This window comes from Bos grunniens, chromosome 4 (assembly GCF_055505025.1).
Source record: "Bos grunniens cultivar Pamir isolate PY7600 chromosome 4, Bosgru_T2T1.0, whole genome shotgun sequence".
Lineage (NCBI taxonomy): Eukaryota > Metazoa > Chordata > Mammalia > Artiodactyla > Bovidae > Bos > Bos grunniens.
The window spans coordinates 24,343,990-24,363,240 of record NC_141168.1 but is presented as its reverse complement, the minus strand read 5'-3'; the positions used below and the strand labels follow the sequence as shown (position 1 = coordinate 24,363,240).

The 19,251-nt window shown below is 52.2% G+C and overlaps 1 protein-coding gene across 2 annotated transcripts in view; it reads right to left on the bottom strand.

The window, feature by feature from the left end:
• The window catches only part of PLXNA4 (plexin A4), a 480,156-nt gene that overhangs the window by 74,579 nt on the left and 386,326 nt on the right, over positions 1-19,251 (bottom strand). The window contains exons 10-12 of one of the 2 annotated variants that reach the window (XM_086395591.1): positions 8,047-8,247; positions 706-802; positions 141-331 (exon numbers count right to left, since the gene is read on the bottom strand). In XM_086395591.1, the coding sequence (XP_086251717.1) occupies positions 141-331; positions 706-802; positions 8,047-8,247 (489 nt within the window). Of the gene's footprint in view, positions 1-140; positions 332-687; positions 803-8,046; positions 8,248-19,251 lie in introns of both variants that reach the window. The other variant, XM_086395590.1, reaches the window with a different exon arrangement.

Sequence of the window (19,251 nt, the reverse complement as noted above, 5' to 3'; positions counted from 1 at the left end):
TGCTGCAGATTTGCAGGAAAACGAGGCTACTCACAGCCAGTTGGGCACCTGGTGGTCAGTGGGGTGCTGGCCACCATGCCAGGCGTGGCTTTCAGGGCCCAGCCAGGGGGCAGGACAGGGCCCATCAGAGCACAGCTCACCTCTGTGATGCGGGGGTTCGTGCACTTGCTGTTGGTGCTCGACAGCTCTAGCCACTGGCTCTCGTGGACAGGGCAGTGCTGCCGGAGGGTGCACTGCCCTTGGCTCTGGCACCAGCCACATTCGAAGTCCGGGTCCGCCTTGAGGCACAGCCCACAGCTCTCACGCATGGCCCCACACTTATAGAGGTGAACTGCAGGCAGAGGACAAGAGGGGTTTGGATGTGGGGGCAGGGCGGGGGCAGCCAGGAGTATGGACCGGGAACGCAGTCCTGGCCTCTGTATGGGACACGGACAGCCTTGTCTCCTCTGCCTTTTGGATGCAAAAACGGCTTGGGCAGAAGAACATGGCTGGGAGGTGAAGTCTACCCCATAAGCAGGGACCCGGTTAGCTAGCTGCTCCTTGCTAACCCTGCTCCCTCCACTGCACTCCCAGGAGCTGCCCACCCACTGGAGCAGTCACAGAGCAGTGGTGGTGCTGGGGAGGCGTGGAGGGTGGGCACGGAATGGCACCGCCCTGAATGGGAGCTGCTCCTCCCTGCCCGCCTACCTGGCCCACCTTCCGTACCCTTATTCTGAGCCGGGTTGTCAATGTTGAAGTGCCCATTCCACACAACTGTCAGCTCCACCGGCAGGTTGTTGATCTCCATCCCTTCGTAGGAATACTGCAGCCAGGATGGGAAGAAAGGAGAAAGCTGGTCACAGAGATTTCTATGGGGTGAGGCGTGCCTATTGTTCAGCTTGGTGCCCACAAGAGTGCATGGGGCTCAGGACAGGCCAAGACTGCGTAAGCACATGTGTGTGTGCACGTGCAAGCACACTCAAGCACACACACATACACGCATGTGCAAGCAAGGTGGGAATGCCTGTCTCAGGGGATCAGAGCAGGGGGTCAAGAAGCTAAGCTGGGGAGGGGCCGGGCCTGGGTGGGACACACATTTGGAATGTGGGTTCACGGAGCAGACTACAGGAAGTCTTGGCCACCTTCTCTGGACGTCTGTTCCTGCCAGCTGGGCCTTCCCCTGGATGTTTAGGTGAGAGAGGAGACTGCTTCCCACTGGGTGCCCAGGTGGGGAGTTCTGACCTTTAGGCCTTGCCAGACCCTCGATGCGATTCGGGAACTTTCATTTCTAGTACATGTTCAGGGGAGGTGGGTACTTTACCAGGGAACTGGCCAAGCCTGATCAATTCTCAGGCAGGGAGAGAAGGGGAGACATGGGGAAGAAATGAAGGGGCTGCTCTCTTTAGGGGTGAGTGGCTGGGGGTTAAACAGAAGAGGATGGATGAGAGCTCAGAGGTGAGGTGGGAAACGCACAGATTTCCAGCACAAACCTGGAAATCTGGGTCAAGACACCAGAAGCTCCAAGATCGGGCAGAGGGCCCGAGCCCTGCCGCTGTCTGTTGGATGGGGAGCTGTTCCAGGCCTCTAGGCCCTGTTTCTTGACCCAGCTCTCCTCTAATGTCCCTGCCCCTGCCCCAGGCTGGGTCTATCCCAAGGAACTGTGGTGCTAAGCGGGGAGGCGGGGATGTGGGCGGTACAGCCCCCAGCATGCCAGCCCCCATCTACCTTCTGCCAGCATCCCCTTCACCATTCCCAGAGAAGGAGGGCAGGCAGCAGGAACTTGCTGCCCGCTCAGGGTAGTGCTTCCAATCCTACCTGGTGATTTTCTCATTATTCCACTGGATTCTGCCCACCACAGGGGGTGGGATGGGAGATTGAAGCTAAAACAGGTTTTCTGCGGAGGAGGCACTGGGAGTGGGCAATTTGTTGGAAGAGTTACGTCCAGGGGACATGGTCTGAAGTTGTGTTTGCAGAGCCAGCAGGCTCTCTTAACGCGGTTTATGTTTGGAGGGACTGGGCCATGGGGATGTGCGTGGCTATTGTGGCAGGCAGCTGACGCTTTGTTTCCCTGAGGGGATGACAGCACAGAAACTTGGAATGCTCAGCCTGCAGAAGGTCTTGGGGGCCTCTGCTCTGCAGCCTATCTGTGGGGGCTTCTAAAGGAGATGTTATCTTAACCTGGGAAATTGTCCTATATTCCTGAGTAACAGAGCGTGCTCCATGATGAGCATGCTGTGACCTTGTCCTCATACAGAATCACAAGCAGGGTGTGTGTCCAGCCTTCTTCAGGCTCTACCCTAGCACACCAGAGGTTTTCACGAACTCTTTGCTGATGATGCCTGGGCCAGGGAGCCACATGCAGTGTTTCTCCCCCAGTGGTGGTGGTTTATACCACCATCCACACTCTTGCATAATCTCCCTCTTGACAGATGACTCCTGGGCCAGGGTCAGAGTTTGGGCTGAGCCGTAGAATAAAGCAAAGCTTCCTACTCCTGCAGAAAGAATACTGGAGAATATTTTTGGTCATCCTGTAACTCAGCTGATGATTCATAAGCTTTCTGCCTTGCAGGCTAGTAATCAACTCCCCAGAGGTTAAGTGTTTTGCATCTGGGTGGGTCATTCCAAGTTGCCCTGAGTTTTCTTAAAAAAAAAAAAAAAAAAGGACTGCTTTCATCAGTCATGGGGGCCTCGGGGGTGGGGAATGAGGTCTACTAAATGCAGATTCCAGAGCCCTACCCAGACCTGCTAAATCGGAATCCCTGGAGACAGGAGCACTTCCAGGGAGGCACTCTAGTAAGCCGGGTGCTGCTAAAGAGAATCTAGAGAATCACTGCTCCTCGCTGTCTGCTAGCAGCAGGAAGACAGAGGCCTGCCAAGGGGCATGTGTGTAGGAGAGGACTGGGGGGTCGGGGAGGCAGAGAACACTTTCCAGATACCCCCTTCCCATTTCCTCCTGTGGCCAAGCTCCTCTGCCTCATCCTTCCTATCCCCCTCCTCTGAGACCCCAGTGGGAGACAGATGGTGAGAACCAGTGTGAGGCCGCCCAGACCTCTAGGAAGGATGCTGGCAGTGCCTAAATCGCACTGGAGCCAGGTTCCTGCCACTCAGGTCTGGGCCTGGGTCTGGCCCAGGGGTGTGTTAGCCAAAGACCAAGAGCACCTTCAGGGCCCTCTGCAGAAGGACCTGAGATCCCCAAGAGAGCTAGGCAAGACCGACCACCCACGTGTGCTCGGGAGTGTCTGCATGCACGAACATCTTGGCATGCGTGTGGACGTGAGGAGAGGTCTGTGCACCCCTGTGCTTTTAGACGTGTGTGCGCCCGTGAGCATACATGGGCACACACGTGTACTGCTGTGAAGGGACGCCACAGTGACCAGCTGTGTGAATGCGGGCAGAGGAGCTGAGTTTCAGGTTCTCCACGTGAAAAATAGGAATTACACACAGTGCGTACCTCACAGGACAGTCGGGAGGGTTCGAGACAACTGTCCGATGCTCTGGGCGGTACAGTGCCTGTCACAGAGAATGGGCACCCACATATTACGGTGTATTTGAATCTGTGTGGGTACACTGAAGGGTGCTGTGTAAAAACACACTTGTGTTCCCTGCGTTTATGTTCATGTGGAATAATAGCAGTGCCCATTGAGTGTGTATGTGCCAGACACTCAGTACGTACGGAGACATATGCAGATGAGAACACTCATGTGTTCAGACGTGTGTGTACGTGTGTGTGTATATGCACACATTTTCTTTTTGAAAAAAAATAGAAATTATAAGGCTTTAAGGATCAGAAGTTCTGGGCATTGCTTCCTCTTTCTCCTTCCCTTCCTGAGACCTTAATTCTGAAATATTAACAGAAATCATTAACCGCAGTGTTCCCCACCACCCTCTAGGTCTCCAGGGAAGTCACTCTGCTTCCTGGAGATGCCCTCCCTCCCCTTTGACCTATATCCTTCTGGAAGCAGCCTGCTGGGGAGCCTGGACCACCGGTTCCCAGCCCCTAACATCCCCACCTCCACTCAACTTAGCATTTATACAGCTCTGTGTAATCAGTGGGCAGTTAATCTGCACAAAGCCCAGAGCTGAAGGAAAAGTGTTTCAGGCTCCCAGGGGCCAGGAGGTTAAGTGTCTCAATCAAGAGCTGGCTCACGGTGGCCCAGCTCACAGATGACGTTACTCATTCCCTGTGAACCTCAGTTTCCCGACCTTCTAAAAGCAAAGAGAGGACCTCTGTATAATTTGGAGATTCTTCCCTCCAGCCATTCCTCTGTCTGAGATATTTTGGTGGAAATTTCTATCAATTCTATCACCAACATAAGATGCCAGGGCTTCCCAGGTGGTTCTAGTGGTAAAGAACCTGCCTGCCAATGCAGCAGTCACAGGAGACAGGGGTTCAATCCCTGGGTTGGGAAGATCTCCTGGAGGAGGGCATGGCAACCCACTCCAGTATTCTTGCCTGGAGAATCCCATGGACAGAGGAGCCTAGAGGGCTACAGTCCAGGTCACAAAGAGCCGGACATGACTGAAGCAATTTAGCACGCACGCAAATGCATATGTGTTGCGTCCATCTCCAGGACCTCAGAGGCTCAGCAGACACACTCCCAGCTGTGTTCCAGTAAAGCAGGAAGCGGGAACGTGTCACCCCACCCCCATCAGTCTCCCCATCCTTGTTTTGCACGCAGTAAACTGGGGCACCACAAGGAGTCGTGAGGCCCCCGTGGGCGGGTGGAAGCTGGGCCTTACGTCTGCAGTGCAGCCAGCCCTCCAGCCCTCTGCGGCCCACTGACTATCGTGATGGCCAGTGACTGCAGGGCGGGACTGGGTGCTATTCTTAGCAGCACTTGGCATTTCTGGAGCCATAGTCTAAAGGAGGCCACAAACACCCACAGTTGCTCCCTCCTCCCCCTGTTGCCTGCGAGCTGCCCTGATTTTCCGCCTACAGGCCCCCGAGGGCTACGGTGATTGGCCCAGGGCCTGTCCCCACATAGTGGGCTGGAAGTGAGCTGCCTGCCTACCAGCCCTGGGGTTACCCCGTGCAAAATGTTCCCATGTCTCTCTTTTCCATCTCTCCTCTTCTGCTCTCCTCTGAGACCTCTTGGTCACCCTCCTGTCTCTGCCATCAGAAACCAAGGGTGTGGGGGCAGGGGTTGGTTTCTCTGTTAGAACCTTCTCTCCTCCTGCCCCTACTCCAGAGAGCTCATTTAGGAAACAAAACAACGGTGACTCTCCTTCCACCATCCTCCCTGAGGCAGAGCAGACCCTACTTTATAAAGTGCTTTATAAAAGCTGGTTTTGGCCTAACCTTTGATGAGGGGTGTGTTATAAGACTGGGCTTTAGTTCTAAATCGGCTATGACTTGCTGTGTGACCTAGGGCAGGTCACCTGCCCTCTCTGGACTTTGGAGATCCCCTCCCCGCTTCTGTCACAGGAATAAGTAAATACTCAGGTCTTGTCCCGCCCTGAACGTTGTTTTCTATTACAATGGTAAGGGAGGCTTGCCACTCACAATGACCCCAATTGTCTTTTTTTAAGGAAGTCACTTGACAGTAAGCACCACCTTGGCCCAGATGGCATTTCAACTGGGATCCCACTGATCCCCCTGAAAAGAGAGGCTCCTGATAAGCCTTCCTGAACTGTGTGATTTCAGCAGGTCCTGGACCCTCCTAGAACTCACTCTTTGTGGGGTACACCTCCTGTTGCCTCAGTTTCTAAGACTTTAAAATGATAGAGAAACAAATGCTCCCATTACCTTCCTTACTAGGGTGTTGAAGTGAAAAAGGCAAGAGGAAAAAGGCTATTTTGGGAGCAGGGCCTCGGAGGCACTGAGACTGTCCATGGGGGTGGGGAGGCCTCCAGAGGATTCCCAAGTCCAGGGGGCCAGAGGCCAGCGCAGGCCCTCCCCACTCCTGAGGGGACGGCAAGGGGAAGGTCAGGAGCTTAAAAGTCGCCTCCTCTGAGAGCCTTGGGCTCCAGGCCTCCAGCCCCAGTGTCACATTTCTGCCATGGATCTGGTGTCTCCAAACTTCTGGAGACAGATCTGCAGGTGCCTGAGCCCGTGTACCCTGGAGGCTGGCCGATTGGGCAGGACTCCGTGGACCGGGGCCTCTGGGGACCAGAAGCAGATTTGACCATCATGCCCTGGGGCATCAGGCTCTAGGATGAGAAATTCTCGCACAAGCAGCTGAGTGATCTGTGATTTCTTAGCTCCCGAGAATTCAACATCAGACCAGCAGGTGCCCGTGCTGGGGGTCAGCAGTGCCTTTCCTTATCCCACTGGTACTAGCCAGCACTAGGGACTCAGAAGGGGCATCACAGAGGAGGAGACCTGGCCCCGACCTGCCTGGCTGTTACCTGGGGTAGCTTCCTGTATTCCACAGAACTCAGTCTAGCACAGGGCCCTGAAGCCCAGTGACTCAGAGGCCACAGACTCTTTCCTCTCTCTTGACGCCTCTGGGATCTGGATCCCTGGGGCAGCTTCTTTGAGGACAAAAGCCTGTTTTCTCTAAAGCCTGAAAACCTACTGCTGGGTCAAATGTGGAACTCAGGCTTACTTTTCCCACGGGATGTCCTCATTTGGGGAGAATCATTTGAGCTGGACCCTGGGGGGCCTGCTCGGCCTCAGGATTCATGAGAAAGCAGGAGGCATTTAATATCCCTTGCAGGTTTAATCTGGGGTGCTGCAGAAGTCTGCAACACAGCCTGGCCACTGGGGAGGAGGAAGATGTAGACACGAGAGGTGGGCACACATCTGGGGTTTCAGAGGTTGGGAGGTTGATCGCCAGGAGTTGCTAAATGATAAGCAACCCGGGGCCAGCATGTTCACCCCTCGGAGCTCCGTTCACCCCTAGCCTGCTTCCTTCAGGAAGAGCGGGGTGCCCCGGGAAGAGCTTTGTCAGGGGCTCTCCTGGTCCCACGTCACATGCTTAATTACAGTCTCACCTGTAAGTACCCAGAAGCAATGGCATGAATGACACACACAGTGTGGTAGGGGAGGGGACCCCTGTGCCCAGGTCTGGCCCTGCCACTCACCAGCTGTGTGACCCTGAGCAAGGGTGGCTGGCCCTGGGGCCTCTGGGGACCAGAAGCAGATTTGACCATCACGCCCTGACGGGTTACCTTGAAGTGAATGGAGCCTAAGGGTCAGCTTTAGGGCCCTGCGCGAGCCTGCACAGACCATCCTAAGGCCTGCCTGTGTGTCTCATTTGAATTGATGCATTTCATTCTTAAAGAAGGTCCCCCAAATTGTACAACTCTCAGCCCCACAAACCCAATCCTGCCCCTTCTTCTGGGCCTCCAGTTTCTCTTCTGTACTGTGAAGGAGAATGTAGGTCTCATATAGCTCGAAAATGTTACAAGTGTTTAAGTCTACTGTTTGTCTCTGAGCATTTGGGTGCACAGAAGTAGCCAGAAAGAGAGAAGGTCAAAGGCCATCGGGGGAGCCGGCAGACAGGCAGGGGGTGCCCCATTAGGGCACACTGTGTGGTGACCAGGGATCAGGCAAAGGCTGTTGGCAGTAGAGGGCAGCTGAGCCATAGTTGGTCCGGCACGGATTTAATATGGATTTCTAAATACTGGGCAGGGTTCGTGTGGATCCCCGCAGCACAGCCCTGGCCAGCTCCCTCCTGTTTCAGCATCTTTGTGGATGCTGGCCTGGCTCAGAGGCCTCATGTGCTGGGACACAGCCTCTGTGTGGCTGTAAAGGCTGATGGGGGTGGCCTTTGTGAGCTCAGATGAGACCCTCAGGTCAGCCCTGGTAGGAAGTCCGGGCCCAGAGTTTCCAGAGCTCCTCTCAGGAAACAGCACAGAGCCCCGCAAACACATCTAAGCCCACAGACAGTGTTTAGCAGCCCCATGGCTGGCCCCTAGCCCCTCGGGTCACCACGACAGGGTCACACCTGCAGGCAAAGGCGTGGTGAGTTTGTCTGGGTCGGCAGGGTTGGCAGAAGCGGTGGGAGGGGAGCTAAACAGTTCTGCTGGTGTTGAGGGCAGTCCTGCCCTGCTGAGCTGACTGAGGCCAGGAGAGAGCGGCGGGCAGGGGTGGTGCAGGGGCAGGTGCGAGTGGGCACTCACGGAGGTGTTCTGGCACTGCACACTGGAGCTGTTGAAGCGCAGGGCGGGCACCCTCTGTTCGCTGCCCTGGATGTTGAGGACACACTCGTAGCCGCGCTGCCCCGACTGTGGCTGCGGGAGGTTCTTGGCCTTGAGGGTGATGGGCTTGATCACCTCCACGGGCACCAGGATCTTGTCCACACGCAGCAGCTGGGGGCAGTCCTTTGGACAGACAGCGAGGCTCAGCTGGGGTACAGGGAGCCCAAGGGGCAGGAGCCCCTGACATCACCCAGATGTTCCACATCATCTCACCCCTCCCAGGGGCTCCCCACATGGGGCCCTCTGCACTGCTGCCCACGCCCAGCCCCCAGCAGACAGGCAGAGGGACTGAGCACCCCATGTCCCGAGTCCTTGAGGCACTCCCCACGGAGGTCGACCCCCACCCCGCTCTCGCCAGCCCCTGTGGTCCAGACTCCCAGTGGTCCCCTCTCAAGGGTGAGGGTTCTACCCTGGCAGACAGAACTCTTCTGGCTAGGGGTCCTGTCTCATTTTGGGCTGCCAACCCCTTTCCCTTGGTTTCAGGCTGCCAAGCACTGGGACAAAAGGACCCATGCCAGCAGCCCCGCAGTGACCCCGAAGCCTGGGATCGAGGCTCTAGAACATCAGTCTGGACCACGGCCCAGGTGGGTGTGAGAGGACCTTCCAGAGGTGGGCTGAGTCTGGCATTTGGGGATGTTCTGGAATGAGCCCCAGAGACCTCTGAAATCCAGAAAGCTTCTGCCTGAGCTCTAGGGATGATCTGACCCCAGGGAAGTGCCCCTCGGCAGACACACACTGAGCTCCCTCTGATGGGGCAAGCCACTGATTTCTGAGCACATTCAGGGATGGAGGAGGTGGATCACTGGGCCCCTTTTCACTGGGCAATCAGCTCTGTCCAGAGAGGGCTGGGGGCAGAAGGGGGTCAAGTAAGGAGCATGGCGCTCTGCCCAGCTGGGACGTGGGCACTAGCATGTGGCTGGATTCTCAGGAGCTGGTTGAAAGAGAGTCTTGGCCTGGGCAGGAGTGAGGCCCAGGGTCAGGTGTGTTTTCCATGCCTAGATTCCTCCCAGCGTGATACTCTTTTGGGGCAGGCCCACCAGACAGATGGCTCTGGGCAGGTCAATGGTCAAAGCAAGGCTCACACATCCTTCATAAGGATGCTGCCTCATGGACTCACTGCAGACTCTCAAATCCCCAACCTCAGCTCTCTTCCTCAGTAAAGTAAGGCAAGAAAGAGGCCAAGGGAAGGCCTGAGACCCTGATGGGAGGGGTCCCAGGCAATCAGGCACCCAGGAGTTCTGTCCCTTGGGTCTGAAAGCAAACATGAGCCCCTCAGTCACTGAAAACTGGAGGGAGAAGAGCTCTAGAGCCACTGAGCTTCTGACAAGCTATGGAAGCCTGACCACATTACACATCCGTCCCCACTTGAGACTCAACTTCCTCATCTGTCAAGTGGGTGGAATCCAAGGACCCATTTGGCTCTAACCAGTCCTGATTCCATGATTAGGGTGGTCTCACCTCCATTCTTTCCCATGACCCTGTAGCCTTGCCTTAGGGGAGCACCCCAGGACCCATTAAACGAAGCCCCTCCTCTCCTCCAGGGTATCCACTCCTTTAACCTGAAGAGAGGCCAGACCAGGAGCAGCAGACCCAGCTATCCACATCTGAGTTTGAATCCAAGAGAACTGGAAGTAGGGTCTCCAAGAGATACTTGATGCCCACATTCACGGCAGCATCCTTCACAACAGCCAAAAGGTGGAAACAATGGAGGTGCCGTCGTAGATAAATGGATAAGCAAAATGTTATATAGATATGCAATGGAATATGATTCAGCCTTAAAAGGAAGGGAATTTAAACACACTCTAAGTCATAGGTGAATCTTGAAAACATTCTGCCAAGTGAAACAAGCCAATCACTGTGGACAAACACTACATGATTCCATTCACATGACTACCCAGGGTAGTCACATGCATAGAGACAGAAGATAGAACAGGAGTTTCAGGAGGAGTTAGTGTTTAATGGGTGCACAGTTTCAGTTGGGAAAGATGAATAAAGTTCTGGAGATGGATGGTGGTCATGGCTATACAACAATGTGAATGCACTTTTTCCACCACTAAACTGTACACTTAAAACTGGCTAAGATAGCAAATGTTATGATATGTGTGTTCTGACCCAGTTTTAACTAAATAAAATAGAGAGGAGCAGCAGGTGGGGAGAAGGGATGGAGCCTGAACCCTGCTTCTGGCCTTGAGGCTTAAGAGCATGTGGGTCTCCGGGACCTTGAGGTCCCACGTGGACTGAGGGTCCTAAAGGTCCATCCTGTGCCCTTACCTCTGCTGCTATTTCAGCCCCTCTGCTCGGGCAACATGAAAACTCAGGACACAAGACAAACGATTTTGTGAAAAGGATGAAGTTCAGGTCGGAGTGGGAGATGTGTGATGCTGGGAACTCAGGAGAGAAGACTGATGCCAAGTGGGGACTGGTGAGCCAGAGGGGTTGGGCCCATCCTGACTCCACTCTTTCCTCCTCCCTGAGACCATGGCAGCGCTCCCTCTCCAAAAGTGGCACAGGCCTGACCTTGCCCCCTGCTACGGCAAGGAGATCCAACCTGTCCATCCTAAAGGAAATCAGTCCTGAATGTTCATTGGAAGGACTGATGCTGAAGCTGAAACTCCAGTTCTTTGGCCACCTGATGCGAAAAATTGACTCACTAGAAAAGACCCTGATGCTGGGAAAGATTGAAGGCAGGAGGAGCAGGGGACGATAGAGGATGAGATGGCTGGATGGCATCACCGACTCAATGGACATGAGTTTGAGTAAGCTCCGGCAGTGGGTGATGGACAGGGAAGCCTGGCGTGCTGCAGTCCATGGGGTCGCAGTTGGACACAACTTCATGACTGAACTGAAACCCACATTTGCCCGAGGAGCTGCATCTAGGGATGTATTTGGACTAAGAGGAGTAGAGTTGGGATTTCTCATCCCCAAGTCCTACAGGAAAATCCGGCAGCTCAAGAACAATACAGCGAGGGTGTCTGAATCTCAGAGTCCTCTCAGTCAACCCAAGGATCCCTTCTACTTCGCACAGGAGAAACCAAGGCAGGGAGAGGAAAAAATAACAGTTCAATGTCAGCAGATGCACTGGCAGCTAAAGAACTCAGATGCTGACCTGCCATCTTTCCTCCTCTTAATGAAAGAGGCAAGTTCTCCCTGGCAGATAGGACCACCTTAGGATGGGGTGGTGGGTCAGAAAGATCCCCCAGAGAATTTAGGACTAGGGGCCTTCAAAACCCTCCTGTGGTGAGCTGGATCTTCGCCTGGGGGCTGGACCCGTTCTGGTCTGGGATGGAAGTTAAGCCTCTCTCTCTTCCCCTGTAAGATTCTCTCTGAGATTTGTTTTTTAATGAGTCCTCCTTGCCAGTGGCCCCATAAAGGCCTATTTTGCATATAAAAAGCTTGGCGGCTCTGAGACTAAGTTCATTAATAATAATTGGAGAGAGTCGGGGCTGGGCCGGGCCCATTTTCCTCTGGTGGCGCTACTGATTGACCACAGTGTCCCTCCTAATTGAAAGTAAAATGGCAATTTCTCCCCAGGCAACAAGGCATGGAGGGACCACTGCCACCCGGCTGCCTCCGCCCCCACACCCCAGACCCTGCCTAGCCTCGTGCTGAGATCCCAGATACAACACCACCTCTGAGTCTGCTCAGGGGAAATTTCAGAGCAGACTTCCACGTTTCTCCACGAAACATTTCTCTGAGGCCCTGTTCCCCAGCGCTCCAGCCATGGTCCTCACCTTTGAGCTTTCTTAACTAGAAAGAACCTGGTTTGGGAATCCTGTACAAGTGCAAGTCCGTTTTCTTCCTCTTGCTGACTTCAGTCTTGTTCACTGTTCACTGTTCAGGCTCTGAACAGTGCAGGGCTTCCCTACCAATGGGGACTAAAAACCCGTCCCCATAGGGTCATTTCAGGGGAAGTTCATGAACCACCCTGTATAATACGTCTGGCACAGAGGAGCAAGTGCTCAAATTTAAAAAAAGAGTTGGTTCTTTCCTCGTTCATCCGTCTCAGCTCAGGCTGCACCTGGTCTCTCAGCTACTCCCTTTTTCTAAGGCTCCTGCTCCCCTGCTCCCACCTCGCCTCTGTGTTATTTTGTTCTTTTCCACGAACTCGCATCAATTCCCACGGTCCAGCCTATCCACCCCTTCTTGACTTTAGAGCCTGACAATTTCAACAGCTCCAAGTGCCCCTAACACAAGGCAGACAGGTAGAGAGGTCCCAGCTCTGTTCACTGCTCATCTAGCGGCTGTCCCCTCTTCCAGAAGGTTCCTTGTGCTCTAAGAGAGGACCTCGGCTGGCCAACCACATGGCTTTGGACAAGTTCCCAAACCCTCTGGGTCTCCTCACCCATAAAATGAAGAGGCTGGTTTGGATTCAGTGAATTGTATGGTCCCGGTTCTATTATCAACCCAGTAGATGATCTGGGACACATCCTCACATCACCTTTCTGAGACTCAGTTTTCCCATCTCTAAAATGGGGGCAAACAATGCCTGTTCAGGTAGCTCACAGCGTGGTATTCAAAATATCAACCACTGCATGCTGGAAGGTGGTGGGGGGTACTTTGTGGGGGAGGTTGGTCTCCTGGAAGTGCCATTTACCTACTGCTGCTGCTGCTAAGTCACTTCAGTCGTGTTCGACTCTGTGTGACCCCGTAGATGGCAGCCCACCAGGCACCCCTGTCCCTGGGATTCTCCAGGCAAGAACACTGGAGTGGGTTGCCATTTCCTTCTCCAATGCATGAAAGTGAAAAGTGAAAGGGAAGACACTCAGTCGTGTCCAACTCTTCGAGACCCCATGGGCTGCAGCCTACCAGGCTCCTCCATCCATGGGATTTTCCAGGCAAGAGTACTGGAGTGGGTTGCCATTTCCTTCTCCTAGGATGGAAGTATTTTAATAACTGATATTTTGAGAGTGAGATGGTTGGATGACATCATTGACTCAATGGACATGAGTTTGAGCAAACCCCAGGAGATAGTGAAGGACAGGGAAGGCTGGCATGCTGCAGTCTGTGGAGTTGCAAAAAATCGGACATGACTGAGTGACTGGACAAAAACAATATTGCAACCTGGCATAGTCACACCAGCGGACACTGATAGGCAGTGTGTGATACTGCTACTCTAGCTCAGACAATCAACACGGTGCAAGGAGTACAAGGCTTCATCCCGTAACCCACGTTTCCATCACCTTACACACATTTTGCCACGTGCTATCTTATTTCACAGCACAACACATATGATCACCCCCATGTCCATGAGCAAGAAATGAAGAAGACCAGTTACCTCACTCAGTCCCCACAATGACCACGAACAAGACACTCCCATCATCATCTCACTTTCATCCCCACATGATGACCAAACCCCCTTACAATTGAATTCCTTAAAAACATTCTGCCCTTCTTTTTCCAGAGAAGATATTTCTTTAAACAATCATTTGAAAGGGCCAGCTCCTGGAGAGTAGAAAACACCTGCATTTAGCAAGATTATTTGGAGACTCATGCCTATATTAAGAGCCAGATTCCTGGGCAGGCTGTTTTGCCCGTGACGACATTCTGCAGTCCTAAGAATAAGCTGAGGGTGGGGAGAAGGGTGCCTTGAAGTGCAAGAACATTTTTAATGTCTTGGCTTTCAGGAAGAGGCTCCGGTGGACTCCAGGTCCACCATCTAGCCTTGTGCATGTTTTAGTTTCCACTTTTCCACTGAAATGAACACGGAAGTAAAGACAGCATGACCAATTATGGGGTAGCGTCAATCCCAAGCCGACACATGAGGGCAAAAAGCACGCCTTTCTGTCTACCATGTCCAGCGTGTCATTGGCTGCTTTATACAGAGGTTTCATTGCACATTTAAATAATTGAACAAGGACATAAAGAGTGTTACCCAGCTGGGAGAGGAAAATCTGCCTCCAGGGCTGGTGGTGCCTGGGGAGGGGGTGGTGGTAGGCTGTGGATTTACAGCCCCTAGTGTGTTTACAAGATGAGGGCTCTAATTCTCTCAGTTGTTACTGCAAGACTAGGGGGATGTGATGTTCTGGGGCGGGAGTGGGGGAGCTGGGTGGGGGCAGCACAGAAGGGTAGCTAAGAAATAAGTAATTTGCAGGTCACCCCTCCCCCCATGTCACCTCAGCCGCCATCAATTCCAAAGCCAAGTCAGCCCCAGCCTCAACCCCCAAATTTACACTCACCTTCTCAGACCCAGGGTGCCCAATACAAAAATGCAATGCACCATATATTTTCTTCACTGTTCCCCAAGTTTATAATGCCATTAGCGTGATCTATGATGGGCCGGTTTATGGAGAGAGCCAAGTAATAATACAAAAAGGAAATACCCATAACCTTAAGCAGGGGGAGGGGCAGATGAGATTGATGGAAAGTGCAATTGAGTGGAGAAATGGCAACCCAGTAATAGAAACCTGCAGAGGGGGCAGGGGCACAAGGGGCGAGCAAGTTCTTGAGCTGGGTTTGGCTCAAGGGTGAAAGGCATAGCAAGGATGCTTTTGTTTCCTTGAGTTGGGTCTCCGGAATAGTTCCTCTGCAAAAAGGGGAGCAGAGTCACTGACAAGGTGACCTGAGCTTCTTCAAGTCCTGCTGGGGGACAGGCCCTTGGCCTGCCTTATCTCTGGGCATGGGGCTTATTTCAGCAGCCTGTCCTGGGCCTGGACTTTCCCTGCCTTACTAATTCTGCAGTCCTGGGGAGGACTGACCTTGGTATCTGCAGGTTTCCCAATACCTGTCCTGGCAATGGATTCATCTCAGCGCTATCGGGGTAGTAGGGGACTTGGGGAGAGGCTTTCAAGCACAGCTTTGGAAATCAGAATTCATTTTGCCTCTTCTGATCTCACAGCGGTTCTCTGGAGAAAGGCTCTGGTTGAACTTCAGGAAGAGAGGGGCTGCAGGAAGCTCCTCTATGAGCCTGCTCATGGGCGCTAGGTGAGCCTTGCCTTCCTCGCAAAGCTCAGCCAGGCTGGAGCCAGAACAACACAGCATCAAGTATAGCTGACTCTGTCGTTCAGTGTAGATGAGAAATAACAGCAAAATAGTCCTTTGAGGATAAATTCTTCTCAATGCATGTGCTTTCCCATGGAAGTTTGCCTTTGTTCCCCAAGAACCATAGTTATTAAGTGCGTGGGCTTGATGGGGGGCTCAGGTCACCTAGCAGAGGATTCCAAAACCACTTGGAGACCAGCAGCCCCTCCCTCCTTGGTGAAGGAGAGAGCATGGCCTTGTTGGTAGCTGTCCTGGTGAAAGCCCATTCCAGTGGGAAGCCAGGAGTCTCAGCTGATACTGGAAGAATAAGACTGAAAACTGTGATCCATCTTCAGCTTTCCCTCATCTTCCTCTTCCTACTCTTGTCGGTACCTGGGATCTGGCAGCTGATCTAAAGACCCAGGCTTGTTATCACAATGCCATCATTAGTTGAAACAAAATCATTCCTTGTAACTGGAATACAGTGACTATAAACGACATATGCTATTGGGCATTCTATTTCTAATAATTGTAATTACTGGAGAATACTTGCCATTAATATAATAACAACAATGATTGACCAGTTCTCTGTTCCAGACCAATAACTTCACCTGAATGCTGTCTTTGTTCAGGGGAAAAAAAGAGGTAATTCAACATGCGTGGTGATAGTCAGTCAACAAAGCCAGTGTTGAAACTGGAAGACGCCTGGATGAAAATCTTCTTAGGGATACAGGATGCTGCTGGGGAGTAGAAGGGCCACCTGGCAGCCTCCTTCTTGGCTAACAAAAGGCCTCTGTCTACATCCCCACACTCAAAGGTGGAAAGCAAATGAAAACCTAGGGACTTCTAGAAGAATGGCTGGGGCTGAGTCTCCCGTTCATTCCCAGGGTGTGTTTGGGCCTAGAAGTTCAGGGCTGCTACAGACCTGAGGCTATGTGAGCCCCTCGTTGGGCAGAACTGGGAGACCTAGGCCACCCTTGGACACCCCCCGATAAGGCCACTTCCTGGATGTGGGTTTCTCGTTGATGTTCTCCAAATTATTTCCACTGATAATACAGAACCTCAGCGATCATGTGGACCAATGGTCCCATTTCACACGTCTCTAAATACAGATCCACTGGTCTCTTGTGTGTGTGCTAGTCCTTCGGTTGTGTCCGGCTCTTTGTGACCCCAAGGACTGTAGCTCTCCCGGCTTCTCTGTCCATGGGCTTTTCCAGACAAGAATACTGGAGTGGGTTGCCATGCCCTTCTCCAGGGGATCTTCCCAACGCAGGGATCCAACCTGGGTCTCCCATTGCAGGCAGATTCTTTACTGTCTGAGCCACCATATAATTTTATATACTGTTAAACCTCCCATAATGCTTTGTGTGTAGGAAATGCTCAGCAGTGGGTAAGGCAGGATGAGAGGTGACCTGTGACAATGTTTCAGAGTACCCTGCCATGAATAAGCTCTTCACCTGGCATGGAGACTGGGTTATTGTGTCTGGAGTCTTCCTCAAAATCACCATTCAAATGTGTAAATTTCTTTGTTACCCCTTATTCCTGTTACCAGCTCTTCTGAGAGACAAAAATATAGAAAACAAAACAATGACATTAAAAAAAAATCATCATATTTCCATTAGCAGCCAGGACTTTTTTTTTTTTTTTTTAAATCTCTGAGGACAATGACCTTCTTCTGCTGACCTAAAATGGCTCGAATCAGCCAATAGTCCACAGATATGTACTTATTTCTTTTCTCCTTGGTACATCTCCAGGAAGACGCTGTTACAACAACCACGATGGAGTGGTGAACTCTGGCCTCTTTGTGTTATATTCAAAATAGTCTGTTATTGATCTGGGTATAGTGCAACCTACAAGTTTGGACTCGGAGGAGCACAGCTGTAAAGCTTCCTTCTCTTGAAATAAATAAACATCCAAGAAAAAGAGAAGCCAATGTTAATTCCATTCCGTGATGTGATAAGAGAGGCATGGTGATTTCAAGGTATCTGGGAGCCTGTCACTGTGATGGCTTGCCATAACAACGGTGACTGGACTGTAGTGGGTTAGTCCTTCTCTTTGCCCCTCCATCCATCACGCTCCTCCAGGCTTTTTCTTCTGTCGAGGACCCTGGTGCCACACCCTCTGAGGTTCCATGAATCCCCAGTGACCTTTGCCACAACCAGGTACAGATGGGAGCTGTGCCTGGCTTGTGATCTGGGCTCTTGAAAACATTGTTCTTTTATGGAGATCACTGAATGCCACTGGGAAACGTGGTGGGCTCTTGCTTTATTCTTTTTTGTTTTTTTTCCCCTCTCTTTCTGAATAGCAGATGCCAGCTCCTTTTACATATTTAAAAGAAAAGGAACTTGGGACAGGAGGAGCAAACAAGACAGAAAAAGCAGAAATGTGGAAACCTCCTTCAAGGTAATTAGATGATTAGGGCCTTTGAAATCCACCAGATAGCTCAATTGTCTCTGTTTTAATTTTATTCTCGGGCCTCTCTACACGTGAAATCCCTGCCAGATACACCAGTCTGGGAAGCCAGAGGCAGTCTGAAAACCTCTTTGTCTCTGCTTCCATCAAGTTACTTGTGGGTTTCTGAGCAACATAAGAAGACATATTTCCTAAGCTCTTAGCCCTTGCTTGGTGGGTCAACCAGCCCTTCTTCTGCTCCTGACATCACACTAAGACAAAAGTCCAGGACTGAGGAGACGGTACAGCCTTTTTTCAGGGTCTTCATGCCAAGATGTGCCCCTTGGCTGTCAGACCCCTGTCTGTCTTATTAGCTTTAGCTCCACTTTGTCTTAGTTCAAGACAAGCAGAGACTGTAACCATAAAAATTAGACTCACATTCCTACTTAAAGCCAGGACATAACCTCTTTTCTTCCTTTCCCCATGAAGGGATGATCTAGGTCTGGGGCTGTTCTCTGGATTATGAATTCAGAGCAGCCATTTCCAGCCATAGACAGACCCGGTCATAGAGGCAGAGGGTCATAGAGGGTCTAGAGATTTCCACAGCCTGTTCTTATTCTGGTCTGAAACCTACAAGGGACTTGACGGGAGCAGTCAAAAGAGGATTCCAGCCTCTGTCCAGCTTCCCAGGCTGGTGTATCTGGGAGGGATTTCATGTGTGGAGAGGCCCAAGAATGAGACCAAAACAGAGACAATTGAGCTATCTCGTGGATTTCACAAGCCCTGAAATCATTTAATGACCTTGAGGAATGTTTTCACATTTCTGCTTTTTTCTGTCTTCTTTGTTCCTTTGATCCCCCACCCAGTAGGGATCATCCTTTTACTCGACAACCTCACCATTCCTTGCCTTTCCCTCTACATGGACGGCTCTGCCCACTCTCTACCCGGAGAAGTCCTGCCTGGCCAGCACATCCTGGGAAAACGGGATCCAGGGCTGGAAATTCCTCATTGCCAGGCACAAGTCAGTTATTTTTCCTGGGTAAGGAGGGCCCGACACAGTAGATGCTGGTGGTGAGAAATTTCCCTGGTGGTCCAGTGGTTGAGAGTCTGCCTCCCAGTGCAGGGGACGAGGGTTCGATCCTTGTTGGGGAACTTAGGTCCCACATGCTTCGGGACAACTAAACCCGCATGCTGCAACTAGAGAGCCTGCATGCTGCAGCTACTGAACCTGTGAGCTCTAGAGCCTGCACTCTGCAACAAGAGAAGCTTGTGCATTGCAACCAAGACCCAGTGTAGGCAAAAGAAAAAGAAAAGAAGATGCTGGTGGTGAGGTGTCATTCCTACCTTTCAGAGACAAGACAGCTTCCCTCCTGCCCTTAAGGGTTTGGCCTAATTTAGGGTTCCTGGTGGGTGGGAATCTAGCCGGAGGGGGAGGGGGCACCAAGGCGAGCCTCTGTGTTCTCACCATGCCCTATCCAGTCCCCTAAAGAGCCCTTATGCTTTCTGTACCTGGAAAGGCCCTGCTCTCACAGCTATGGTTTTGCCATATGGTCATGGCACTCATGTAGGTGTGTGAAGAGGGCTGGAAGGTACATCCAAGACCTGCGGGTGGGGGCAATATCGGAGCCTGTCTGAGTCCAGTGTTGGTTGAGACAGTGCCCTGTCCTTGCATCCAGTGGGGTCTAACCAACATGGTATAGATATCGCTTCTCCATCTTTCTATTCTAAACAACAGCATTCCAAACCACTCTGCTCAGAACTACTGACCCCATGGTTGGA